We start from the raw sequence: 13330 nt of genomic DNA, 5'->3' as shown, positions 1-13330 counted from the left end.
TCTTAGGTAGAAGTCTTTGCCAGCCCAGCTAGCTGAGAACCCAGGACTGAACCAGGAATGTTCTGCATGTAACCATCTAATCTGTTGGTGGGGCACCTTTTTCAGCCAGAGGGCCACACTCCCTTATATCCAACCTTCTGAGGGCCACATAACAGTGGTGGGCATGGCCAAAGGAAAAAGAGGGTGGAGAAACAAATGTCAATGTTACATTTATACAGCAGGCTAGTTTCTATACACGTACCTCTCTATTCTCCATCCAGACAAGTAAGAGTCATTATCAGAGCATAAAGACACATTCCAGCCAGGCAAAACCACTTGGGAGTCAAAGCAGGCTCAGTGAGGGGCATGGCCTGAGGAGAGTTCCAAGGGCCAGAGGGGCTGCAGGGCCACATTCCTGATCTAATCTATGGTATCTTCTCAAACAATACAGTGAAAATGGGGTGAATGGGTGGGATTGCCCTGAGACTCACAACAGTGGGCATCGCATATAAACAGCTTTGCCTTTCACCTCATACAAAATGGCAGTGAATTACATGCAGAGTCCATACTTCATATCCACTCCACCCTAAAATGCAAGGCTGATTATCCTCCTGATTAATTTGTTCCCTGCTTTTCTCTAGAGATTGCACCGAGCTCTAAATAGTTCATTTCTTGAAGACAAACACCAGCCTAAAGCAAAGCGAATTGAAAAGAGGTAAGAAAAATGACTTTTTAAACTGCTTGTTTGCAGATGAATCTGTAGATATTGGTTCCCAAGACACAAAACATATTTTTGAAGGAAAGGAAAAGAGAAACACTTGGGAAAACAGTATTGTATAATGTAAGTCACACACGGAGGAGAAACTGGAAATCATTATGATTGTGCCAAGAGAATCATAAATCGTAAAAAACAACTTTTGGCTATATGACTTTATCAAAAGTGCAATTCTATTCATATCATTTTATTGTATATACACTATACCTGTCTGACCTTACAGTGACATGAGAGCCAGACAAGTAATCATTTTATTTATTTATTTATTTAAGTGTGCTTAGCACAACATACTTAGGAGATCAGAAGGGATGGACAAATCTGTCCATTTCAGTTCCTCATTTAAGTTCAATTCTCCACATTTCTGTAATAGTTTGTGATTATCATTTTTTACATCCTCGTGAAAATTCATTCCATTTTGTGCACTTTCTTCCCATTACACACATATTGGAACCAATTTTCCCTAATGCAATGTCCTCTTGTACCTTCTTTTCACTTTTATATGTGTTTTATGCACAGTTTGTCCTCGTATACACGTTTGTGTACACATTTTTTGGTTGACAAACTGCATCACATTTGGAGATTGGCGAATTTTGAAGGATAGTTATATTTCAGTTTGTGTACAATTCAATGACGCTCGAAGTAGGTAGGATTGCATTAAAATGCGAACCAGAACTAATTCTCTCCCATACCTTGAGACCTTCTTTTTACCTCATGGCCTAAGTAAGTAGCTGTTAGATTCCTAGGGATAGTCTGAAGTCACATGAGCAGATGCAGCAACCTTGCTGAAACTAAGTAGGTCTAGGTCTGATCTGGGCATGGATGGGAGACCATCTTGGAACCCTGGGTACACCGTCTGGAATTCCACTGAGGAAGAAAAAGACAGGCTATAAGTGTAATGAGTTTTTAAAATAACCCTGGTCTCCCAGATCTTAGTCCGACACTCTAACCACTGCCCACACTGTTGAGAAACAGTTTCTCTCCTACTGATTTCAGTGGGAGGGTTCAAGGGCGGCCATAGTTTGTCCTCTGTTCCATGTCCTTGTAGCCACCACCAGCACCTAGAATGCCAACATTTTACCATTGATTGAGCTCCACCACTGGAGAGGTGAACCCTTCTCTCTCATCCAGGAGGGAATGCCTCTTCTAAAATGGAGCTTGTGTTTCTATTTTTTATACACTTGTAATTTTTTCCTAAAATAAATAAAATTAAGTATGCTTCCTGATTAATTTGGGGGCACCTATTCTGTCCAAGTATTTTAATCTAACTGATTAATCAACTACTAGTTGTGGTCCATATTATTATACCACTATTATTATAATAACTGCTGTGCATTATAGAAGCCCTGTGGTTTAGGGAAGGTGCCGGACCAGGGATGGGAAACTTGTGGCTGTCCAGATGTTGCTGGATTCCAACTCCCATCATCCTCAGCCAGCACGGCCAATGGTTGCCAGCATGGCCAACCTCCAGCCTGTTCAAATCAGTTGCGTTTCCATTGCACATTCATGTAGAATGTCCACAGGGCCATATTGCCAAGCCAGAGCCCAGAATTAATGCGGTCAAAGAGTGTTGTGAAGCTCCCCCTCCATTCCAGTCATTTATTCCTTTCAATAGCTGAAAATGGGAAGATTTCCTTGTTACTGTGACGTGACACAGTAAGAGGTATGGATTAACAATGAACCATTAAACAAACAAACACACACACAGAGAGAGAGAGTGAGAGAACGATCACAAAAAAACAAATATCCACCCCATCCTTTGTATCACTATTTAAACATTGGCCTCTTATACTCTGAAACAGTTGAGGTAAGTCTGCTGAAATGATCACAGATATAATACATTGTATATAATGGGGATAATGAACAAAGTGCCCATCAGAGATTGTTGAATTACCACCCCCATCAGCTCCAGCCAGCAGGGCCAATGATCAAGAATGATGGGAGTTGTAGTCCAGCAACATCTGGAGGGCACCTTGTTGGCCATCCCAGGTATATAACTTGCAGGCAATACCGTATCTGACATTGTCATGAACAAACAGTAACCATCACATGTGTAAAGTATGCAATGCCAGCTAAAAGAAACAGCCAAAGCACCTTGCTAATGCAATACACTGATATGAAAGTGCTGTGATAAGGGAGCAGAGTTGCTTTGGGGGTTTGTTGGTTTCTGATAAGTGGCATGAGGTTCAGTAGCAGTAAAGCATATGCCCAGAGCCACTTCTGTTTATCACTCAGCCCTTATCTCTTAAAAAGAAACTCTCAAATAAAAACCTGATGCCCCTGGGCTGGATTAAGGCCTGGACAACACCCTGGTTGTCACTGTAGTTCTGGCTGTGAACGCTCTGTCCTGGAAAAGCAAACAGCAAGGGAGGTCTTGTTGCCTTCATGCCCTGCTGGAGGGCTTCTCAGAAGCATCAAGCTCACTACTGTTGGGAAGAGGATGCTACGCTTGATAGATCTTTGGGCTGCATTCAGACATGGGGTTTATGCATTCGTTTTAATGATGATAATGATAGCACTTCTGTCCCGATTTCTAACATTCCTTTCACACTGCAGTACTTCTTGCCAGGGCTGGTGCCAGGGATGCCTGGGCTCTTGGGCACCAGCCTGCCCTGGGCCCGCAGCACTATAGCCCAACCCCTCCATACAGGCGGCGTGGAGCTAATAAGCCTACCCACCCATCCCACCTACCTCTATTGTCCCTGCAAATGATGTGCATGCTGTGCACATATGCCTGCCCTCAACCAAAGTGGTGGCAGGGGCATCAGCCCCTTAGGGAAGCCTTCGCCGCCATCTTGGTTGATGGCAGACATGTATGCACAGCACGCACGCCATTCACAGAGATGGGAAAGGTAGGTAGGGCATGCGTGCTGGCTTACTGAAGCCTGCATTGACTACGGGGGGTGCCTGGGACCCCTCTGTCCGCAATCCACAGCAGGGTCAAGAGTTGATACTGCTGCAGATCGCAGAACGGGAGCGGTACACTCAGGGCCACAGGGTCCCTTGGCCAGGGCCTGACCTGGCCGCCCTCTGATGCCAGCCCTGCTTCTTGCATTGTGGAACTATGGCTTTTTTTTACCAATATACTGCCATGTTGCACTAAATTTAATTCGCAACAATGGGCATGATGTGACAAAAGAATGAAGTCACTGGACATGTTGCTATTTCCCCACTCTTTCCACATATGGGCATTTCTATTCCTCCATGATTACCCCTTGAAAACAGTGGGAAAGAACTATATGCCAGTATACTGCCCCAATTTTTGTCACTTCTGTGATTTTCTGGGCTAATGGGGTTGTAAACAGATTTTTTTCTGGAAGCAATTAACATGAAATGAGTGCGAAATCTTTGTGTGAAAGATCAAATAAAATGTGTAAATTATCAGGTAAGGAAATGCTGGGAAAACGGGAGAAACTGCTCTCTGAATGCACCCTTGGTCTGATCTAGCAGGGCTATTCTTATGGTCACATAGTAGCAGGCATGACTTTATTGTCTGGGTCAGAATCATCAAATATTTTATATTGGAGTTAAATTGCCTACTTCTTTAAAAGGAGGCGCATGGGTGGAGTGGTGGTAAATGCGTATGGCTAAAGGAGAGGTAGGGTTATATGCCCAAGAACAATAATTCCCGCAGGAGGAGTTGGATTTCCTCCCTACTTTACATTAATGGAACAGTGTAAGTCAGGGGTTGGGACCCTGTTGTCTTCCAGATGTTGCTGGACTCCAAGTTCCATCATCCCTGACCACTGACCATGCTGGTGGGGCTTGGGAGCCCAGCAAATCTGGAGGGCCACCGTTTCTCCACTCCTGGTGCAAGTAAACAGAGATGGCCATCTCTTACCTAGTAATGTGACGTTCTTTGTGCAGGTCCACCACAGGGAACAGCCAGCATTCGGTATGGAACATGGCCAGTCCAGGTAATTGCCCTCGGAAGAAATACATCTGCAGCGAGGAGAGAGAGCATGAAGTGGCGCTCAAACAGCAGCAGGACATACCTCTCTCCCTCCTGAAGAGAGATTCCCCAGCAACACTGACCACAAACGGGAAAGCGGACTCCCTCAACGTGGGTAGGACCTCAGTGATCCAAGAACTCTCTGAGCTGGAGAAGCAGATTCAGGTGATCAAGCAAGAACTGCAGATAGCCATGAGCAGAAAACTGGAGCTGGAAGAGTTTCAGAGGACAAACAGGACTGCGGACCCCTAAGCGGCTGAACTCCAGCCCTCGTGACCCCTTCCCTGTAACAGTTAATGCACCTTTTTTTTCTGTAAAGTCAGAAGGCGGGGCCAAAATCAACAAGCAATACTTACCTTCAACCAATGGCTGCTTCCTGCAAAATCAAATTTGTTTGCAGAAGGCAGAAACACCCTTGGTTCCCTCTTAACTGGAGCAAAGAAAGATCAGCTCCATCTCCATAGGAAGTTTCGTCTATCAGAAAGGTTGACCTCAGGCTACAGGGAAGTCTTTAAGCTGCCAGGCCACACAGCTGCCCAGTTTTCTTCTCGCCACGCTCTCAAATGGAAATCCCACTTTGTAGCCCTTTCTGTGCATTTTTTTTTTTTTAAAAGACTTAAACTGATGATTCAGAATTGTGAGTCCTGGTTGTGCTTCGTTTGGCGTTTGCTAATTGAAGTTGTTACGGCCTGCTTGGGGGAATACGCCATCACACACTGCAGAACCCCGGGGCCCTGTGGGTGCTATTCTACTCCATATCCCAGTCTCAATACTGGTGTAGATATCTCTCAAAACAAGGCACAAGGATCAGTGTCAACAACAAGAACTTTCTCTTGCAGGAGCTTAGTGCTGATCTACACATCATAATCTTCTATTGATTATTACAGTATAATATATTATTAATTATACCCCCTTTTAATAGACATTCCAAAGATAGTTTACCTATGTGGAAGATTAGAGGTAGCAGCATTCTGGACTCTACCGCTTCAGATTGCAAGGAAGGTACGCAAACGTTTGAACGATCCATCATCCCAAGTGAAAACAAAACAGATCTCCTTGGGTTGCTAAACCTTTCATTCAGATGTGTTAGGTTACTACATGCACAGAGGTTTTTTCCCCCCTGTGGGGAAACATTCAAAATGTGGCTGCCTACCCACCATCTTAAACGGTCCAGTCCAGAACTCTACCACCTCATTCTGGCTCTTGTGTGTAGATCAGCTTTCGGTGATTAGGTGTAATATGCCAAATTCTGCTCTTCTCCCCTTCTCAAAATTGGCCGCCAGGGCAGGGCCCAGCCTCCCTCAGAATCTTTCAAGGAATCCCACATTTGCCCTCAGCAGGCTTTGTACTCTAGTTTTCCACAAAAGAATACTCTTTTTAAAAAAACATTTTTTAAAAGCTGCAGCTATATTATCTGTTGTATGGTTTTTAAGTGTTTCCAGTTACCAGAGTCGTCTTACAGTTTTTTAGCCAAAGCTCCCCGGTCATAATCTAGGGACCTGTGGTTTTAGGCTGGCAATGGGGAACTTCCGTCTTACTTGATTGGCCCAAAGCCAACAGTGTGGCTTACATGTTTTTGAAGCACGATGGTATCCTTCCGCGAAATGTGTTGTGTATATTTTCAGTGGTGGCTTGCTCTCCAGTTGTAAATGTTTGCTCTTCGTGCAGGTGCTATGCAAGCCGTGGGTGGAAACAATATATGGAATACAATCTACTGGCCAGTCATCCAACCTCCACTTCCCCACAACCCACCCGCGCATACATACATACATAAAGAGTCAAGGCATTTTGCCATAATGGGCCCCGTTTCCATGTTACTTTGAACCACCATCTCCCTGTCTCCAGAGACCAAAAGTGGGGAATCTGTTTCAGCCCATGGGCCACATTCCTTCACAGGCAACCTTTTTTTGGGGGGGGGGCTGCATGACAATAGTGGGTGGGGCCAGAGGCAAACCTGGTGGAGCAACAGGTGTGACTCTTACTTTTGTACAGTAAAAAAATTAATTCGGAGGCTTCTGAATACACTCACATCCCACACACTTCTCTTCCTCCAGGCAAGCGAGAGGCATCGCCGCATTTCAAGGACACATCTGAGCCAGAGAAAAGTACTCAATGTGCAGAGCAGGGCCACTGAGAGACATAGCTTGGGGGGGCGTGGCCTGGGAAGAGTCCCAAGGTTTATCTAGAATGGCCTGGAGGGCTGCATTTGGCCCCCGGCCTGAGGTTCCCCACCCCTGCCAGAGGTGCTGTCACCACTCTGGGTAACACACATTTCTTCCCCCATGTAATTAGGCCATGCTTCTGCACCAAGGTGTTGACACTTACCTTGTTAGGGGGCATACTGCCAAGGTGGAGCCGAACCATGGAATCCATCCTTCCCAGAGGGCCAGGTTGCACGTTCTGTGGAAAGGCATAGGAGCAGTGAGAGAGGAGCCAGGGATCATCCCAAAGTAACATGAGCACCAGGCCTAGACTAGTACAACTCGACCATGGATTTATGATACCAGGTCTTATGCCAACAGAGGAGCAATAATAGGCTACACATCCGCCACATGGGCTTACCTACGCACCTCATGCCTGCATGAGAACCTGCATGCAACCACTGGCTCTTGGCCCATCGCGCTCTCTCCTGTCATACAGTGCAGGCATCCCAAGGCTTGGGGACCCAAAGAATGTGTGCTCGCCAATGCTGAGAAAAGGCCATACCTCAGTGGCATTGCACACAGAAGGTCCCAGGTTCAATCAGGGGTGTCTCCAGGTAGGCCTGGGAAAAGCCCTGCCTGTCTGAAATCCTAGAGAGCCACTGCCAGTCAGAATAGACCATGGGGACCAATGGTCTGACTCAGTGTAAGGCAGCTTCCTATATCCATAGAGAACATCTCCTCCCACTAGAGTCACCAGGCAATTTTACCCTGTCAAAAGACAGCCCTTCTCTTTTCCTCTTCCTATTGGCACTTTTTTTCTTTCAAATAGCCAACAGAAAACCAGCACATTTAGCATCTTTGGTGTAAATTAATAATGACTTCCCCCCCTCAACTTCTACAAATCACCCCGGACTGTCATCTCCCTTTTCTGGATTAAAACTCTGGTTATTGGGGGGGGGGGGTAAGGTTGTATTTTTTTGTTTTAAAATAAATTGTAATACTATTTTTTAGGCTGGTTGATTTGCATGATGGGTTGGTGTTGCTGTTGTAAAAGCAAATCCATTTGTATTGAGGGAAAAACTCTCCCCCCCCAAAAAAGATTATCCAACCCAGGATCCTAGGATTTTCTTGCCTATAATATGGGTTTATTATAAGCAAGGGTAGGCTTTCAGCAGACCTAAAACCATCTAGCTCAGACTCTTACACTTTAAAGAGCCAAGATGTGAAATTTTCACACATTGAACACAGTCAAGTTAAAAGCACACCTATATCCTGCTGAATTACATTAACATATGAATATTTACTGCAGGGTCAATTGATGTGGTGCTTTCTGGATATTTGTTGGACTACAGTTCCCATCGGCCCCAGCCAGCATGGCCAATGGACAATGACGATGGGAACTATGGCCCAGCAATGTCTGGAAGACACTGCATTGGATACCTTTGATGTACTATATGCTTCAAATACACACTCAATTGGCAGAAAGCACAATACAAAACAAAAGAAAGCACTTTATCATGCAATGCACAATTGAGTTACAACATTCACTTAACTCACTTATCAAAAGATGGGTCGATAGCCACTAACTTAAATGGCTTAAAATGATTCTACAAAATTCATGATGGACAAATTTATCAATTGCTATTAGGCAGTCCTGCTAAATAGAGTATCCATGGTAAAAAGCATTTGCTCTCTAATTACTAGATGCTAAGAGCAACCAACAACGGCTATCACTTTTATTGTGTTCTGGACTTCCCAAGAGCATTTGGTTGACCAAAATGCTGGACTACACAGACCCCTGATCTAATCCAGCAAGGCAGCTCATTTATCAAAGGAAGAAACCAAATGCATAACTCAGCGTCAAAACCTCCCAACAACCCAGGTTAGTAGAGACACAGCATGGTGTTTTAAGAGAATGAAGGATGAGCTGGGATAAGCCTGGTTTAAATTCCCTACATGTCCTGAAGCAAAATCTCTTTCTCAGTTTTCCTGTCCCTCAATAGAATTCCATCTGTATTGAATACAATAATATACACATATTAGCCTACCTTACAGGGCTGTTAAAAGGATTACTAAGGTAATGGATGTGAAGCACTTTGGAGAAATGATCGAATGGGCACAATTCAACCTATGTTAAGCACTTTTAAGGGGAGATTTAAATACAGGCTGAATTGTCTCTTATCAAAATCAATGCAAATTTTAAATTGCTTAACTTTGGCTGGACCTTACTTTAGGTATCATCAGTAAAAGAGCTGCAAGACACACAAAATCCAGCCTAAATACTACAAACCCACCTGCCAGTCTCTCTTACTTTTTTTAATCACTCCTTTCTCTGTCGTTCAGTGGTAGTGCATCTGCCTTGCATGCCGAAGGTCCCCGGTTCAATTTCTGGCACCTCCAGGCAGGGCTGGGAATATCCCCCTTTTGAAACCGTGAAGACTTGCTGCCAGACACTGGATACAATGCTGAGTCAGACAGCGCAAGGGTCTAATTTCTGAGTCAGCTTCCTATGTGCCTCACGGTTTAAATTTGGACTTGTGATTGTGATCCCCATCAGGTAGTCCCCATCAATGTACACAGCTCTTTACAATGCCATAGAAAAAACAATAACGACAAAAGACGTCGTCCCTTCCGAGAAGAGTTTATCATCTAAACAGAAAATAGACAGAGATAGGGATGGTGCGAGCGTACATCTAACAAAAATAGGCAGGTGCAAGTCGACACTTTTGAGTTTACAAGGTGTCACACAAACACACAAAAGCTCTCCGGCATTAAACATCCTGCACTTATGTAGCCCGTCTACACATGATGAACAGCCCGGCTGAAAATAGCTCTCTGGTTTTATCTTAATGTGGGTGCCTGATATAACCAAGCAACAAAGGAGTCAGCAAGTTCTTTTGAGCTCCAGAGTCATTTATGTAAGCAGTACATTCTAGGATGCCACGAAACATAGCTAAATGTAAAATGGTTGAAAAGCTTCTAACGCCTATTTCCGGGCCCAGAGATACAGCGGGCTATGACCTGAAATAGAATCACTATCACACACTATGCAAAGGTTTTATGTGGCATATAGATATATGAAGCTGCCGCATCGGCATCAGTTTATCTCGGCCAGCACTGTCTTGACTCTTCTGGCAGGCCGAGAGAGCACACACCCTTTTGATACATCGCTAACAAAGCCCTCAGCCCAGGCTGCCTCCTGATGCTTCGTATTGAAGGAAACAGCCCATCTGCCAGACGAGGCTCAAGGCTGCTCTGCTGGATGCACTGTATGTAAAAGCTTCTGTTGAACTGTGACTAACAGACCCGATATGGAAACTGCAGAAGCAAGTTTAAACATAGCAAGCACTGGTTGCTCTACAGTAAAGGAGGTGGGATCTAGATCTATTGGTCGATCTCTGGGTGATTTGCAGTAGACCAGCAAGGATTTCTGGCTTCCCAATTATTCAACAATAGCAGCAACAAAATGACTTGCCCTGCTCTTAATTATACTACTGAAATGGAAGAAAGCTCAGGGTAACCAGGATTGGGTTTTTTTGTGTAGGAAGTCTGTGAGCTCCTTTCAGTTCTGGTACTCTAAACAAATCCCTAGGGTCAAAATTCTTTCATTCTAAGTACTTTTTGCCCCAGGCTCTGGTTGATGGATCTTGGGATTATAGTAAAAGCAGATAGTCTAAGCCTGAAGTCTGTCCACCCAATTGTGCAATACCGCTTTCCCCCACAGGTGATTCTGCACTTTTGGCTGCACTTTAACACTCTCCAGCAAGAAGCTCAACTCCTTGCATGACCTTCAGAAGCTACATTGGAAAAGCATTTAACTCCCCAACCACCACCACCACCCAAGCAAGAGCTCTTAAGCCTTAATGTAGCGTAATACCCTCCAGATGCTGTTAACTCCAACTCCAATCAGCCTGGGTCAGAATGGCCAATGGACAGGAACGATGGGAGATGTAGCTCAGCAACATCTGGACAATGCCAGGTTGCTTGCCTTAAGGCAGCCTTTCCCAACCAGTGTGCCTCCAGATGTTGTTGGACCACAATTCCCATCTTTCCTGACCATTGGCAATGCAAGCTGAGGCTGATGGGAGTTGTGGTCCAACAACATCTGGAGGCACACTGGTTGGGAAAGGCTGCCTTAAGGTGTCTCAGCAAAACAAAACAAATTTGCCCCCATCCCCCAAACCAACCCTGGGGCTATTTTTGTTGGCCAAAACAGTATGAATGAACCCCAAAAGGAAAACAAAAATGAGTACAAAGTCAGCATATAGAAGCACACATTTTATTGAAGCAGATGTACGTCCCATCAATTATTTTCATAGCAAAAAAAGAAGTCTTTTCTGGAAGAGTTAGAGCAGGCTGATAGAAGTAACCAACTAAAGACTGGCCGCTCTCTTCCCATCCACCCTGATTCAGCCCCAAAGGACTACTCCACGGAGAGATGGTCCCAAAGGCCTGGTTCAAACTCCAGCCCTATGAATTGGTCCCATACAAAACAGGGCATGGCAGAAGGCTCCACACTCCTGGTATGGGAAAGCACACCCTCGATCAAGGACGCACCGCGCCTTACATAGGGCCTGCATCAAGGCATATGGACCACGGAGAGGAGGCCCCATTGTCTTCAGCATCTCAACCCCGATTATGTGTAAAATGTAAATGTACTGCCTTCAAGTCGATTCGGACTTATGGCGACCCTTTCATGAGGCTGAGAGGCAGTGACTGGCCCAAGGTCACGCAGTGAGCTTCATGGCTGTGTGGGGATTTGAACCCTGGTCTCCCAGGTCGTAGTCCAACACCTTAACCACTACACCACAATGTACTTCACTGGAAATTCTTGCCCTGCTTCAAAAGGTTGTTTTCGGTTCCGCCTTAAGCACACTGGTGGCTCCATTCTTCTTCCCACTCGAGTGCCTGCCTGCCATAAGCTCTTTAATGGCTACAACAGGTCACCCTGAACCACCCCTAGAAGGAAGCAATTATGCTCACCATCATTATGGTACAAGAGTCTCGATGCATGCACCTGCAAGCACGGACATACACAACACAGGAAGACATTTTGACTGGGAAGAAGAGTTTTCTCTTTTATTAGAAAGCAACAAGGGGGTAAAAATTAACTTAAAAGCAGCAAGAAACCTTGATGAAACTCATTCCAAGCCAATTTCCCAGTCTTAAGGTTGCTGTTTGGTTTAAGCCACTGGCCAAGTCACATCAGGGCCAAAACTGAACCCCATTTCTTCACAACAACCATCCCTAAAAGGCACAGGCTGAGGACCGGGTTTGGGGTTGGCAGTGCTAACAAAGCAAAAAGAGCCAGAAGAAAACCCGGAGAAAGAGAAGCAAAAAAACTAGTACAAAAAGTAACCCTGTTGTACCCTCTAAACAAAGCGGATTTGCCTTTAAAAAAATAAGGGAGAACGTAGGTGACAGAGCAGGGCAGTATCCAGCCTGTGATGAGCAACAAGTATGGTGACAGGCAGCAAGAGAGGACTCTCTGGCCTCGCGCAGCTCAGAAGACTCAACCAATGTAGATGCGATGGAAGTCATTGGCCCCAAAAGCAGCGTTGCACTTTGGACATTTGCGCTGCCGGGTGTCATAGCGGGTTTTCACGCACTCAAAGCAGAAGACGTGGAAGCACTTGGTGAGCACAGCGTCCTTCTTGCGCATGTTGCAGCAGGGACAGGTCAGACGGGCCTTTGGAAAGGAAGTGGTACAGTTAAGCAGAGGCGGTGCTGATGAACGTGGCTACCACTGAGGGTGGGCTCATGCCCCACGTAAGGAAGGTACGCTAATCATTTACGCCAGAGGTGAGGAGCCTGTGGCCCTCCAGAGGTTGCTGGACTACAACTCCCATCGTCCCTGATGATGGGCCATGCTAGCTGGAACTGATGGGAGCTGGGGTCCAACCACTTCTGGAGGGTCCAAGGGTCCTCACATTTGACTGACACAAAGAGTCAGAGGGCTCTTTCCTGTTACGAAATCAGAACTCCTGCTTGCACATGTTCCAGCCCCACTCCTTGCTGACTGACCCCCTTGGGCATTGCTAACAAAGATCCCCTCCTTTTTCAACCTCCATCCATCTAGGCCCAAATCCATCTCCTAAAGGGGACTTCAGCATCAAGTTGCCTACCTTGTAATCTTTGATCTCCTCCATAAGGATCTCATCACAGTTGGGAACCATGTCAGGTTTCTTGGTGGTCTCCAGTTTCCTTCGTAGCCTCGAGATATCTTCCTGCAGAGGAACATGAGCCAAACAGGCATGTCTTTAGGATCAGCAGCTTTCTCTCCTCAGAGATAGAAGAGTGCAAGGCTCCCAGATGCAAAGGGGTGAGAGCCACCCTGTTTGCTACTACAACTTTTCTTTTTAAAAACCAGCTTCTTCTCAAGAGAGGAGGCGGCACTCACAGCATGCTGACAGCATGTGTGCTGTCAGGCCACTAGCTTAAGATGATTTAAAAATGGATTAGACAAATTAACGCAGGGCAGGC

The 13330-nt window shown here is 45.5% G+C and overlaps 2 protein-coding genes across 6 annotated transcripts in view; one reads left to right on the top strand and one right to left on the bottom strand.

Moving 5' to 3' along the window:
• The window catches only part of GRIN3A (glutamate ionotropic receptor NMDA type subunit 3A), a 193596-nt gene extending 187495 nt beyond the window's left edge, over positions 1-6101 (top strand). The window contains exons 8-9 of the mRNA XM_061632874.1: positions 621-694; positions 4619-6101. Coding sequence (XP_061488858.1) covers positions 621-694; positions 4619-4955 — 411 coding nt within the window. The 3' untranslated portion in view covers positions 4956-6101. The remainder of the gene's footprint in view (positions 1-620; positions 695-4618) is intronic.
• Positions 6102-11112: 5011 nt separating this feature from the next.
• Positions 11113-13330, bottom strand: part of RNF20 (ring finger protein 20) — a 30628-nt gene continuing 28410 nt past the window's right edge. For all 5 annotated transcript variants that reach the window (XM_061632807.1, XM_061632817.1, XM_061632825.1 and 2 more), the window contains exons 19-20: positions 12973-13074; positions 11113-12536 (exon numbers count right to left, since the gene is read on the bottom strand). In XM_061632807.1, the coding sequence (XP_061488791.1) occupies positions 12360-12536; positions 12973-13074 (279 nt within the window). In that variant the 3' untranslated portion in view covers positions 11113-12359. The remainder of the gene's footprint in view (positions 12537-12972; positions 13075-13330) is intronic.

This window comes from Rhineura floridana, chromosome 1, assembly GCF_030035675.1.
Source record: "Rhineura floridana isolate rRhiFlo1 chromosome 1, rRhiFlo1.hap2, whole genome shotgun sequence".
Classification (NCBI taxonomy): Eukaryota; Metazoa; Chordata; class Lepidosauria; order Squamata; family Rhineuridae; genus Rhineura; species Rhineura floridana.
Note: the sequence above shows the minus strand (reverse complement) of the source record. Positions and strands in the feature narration are given on the sequence as shown.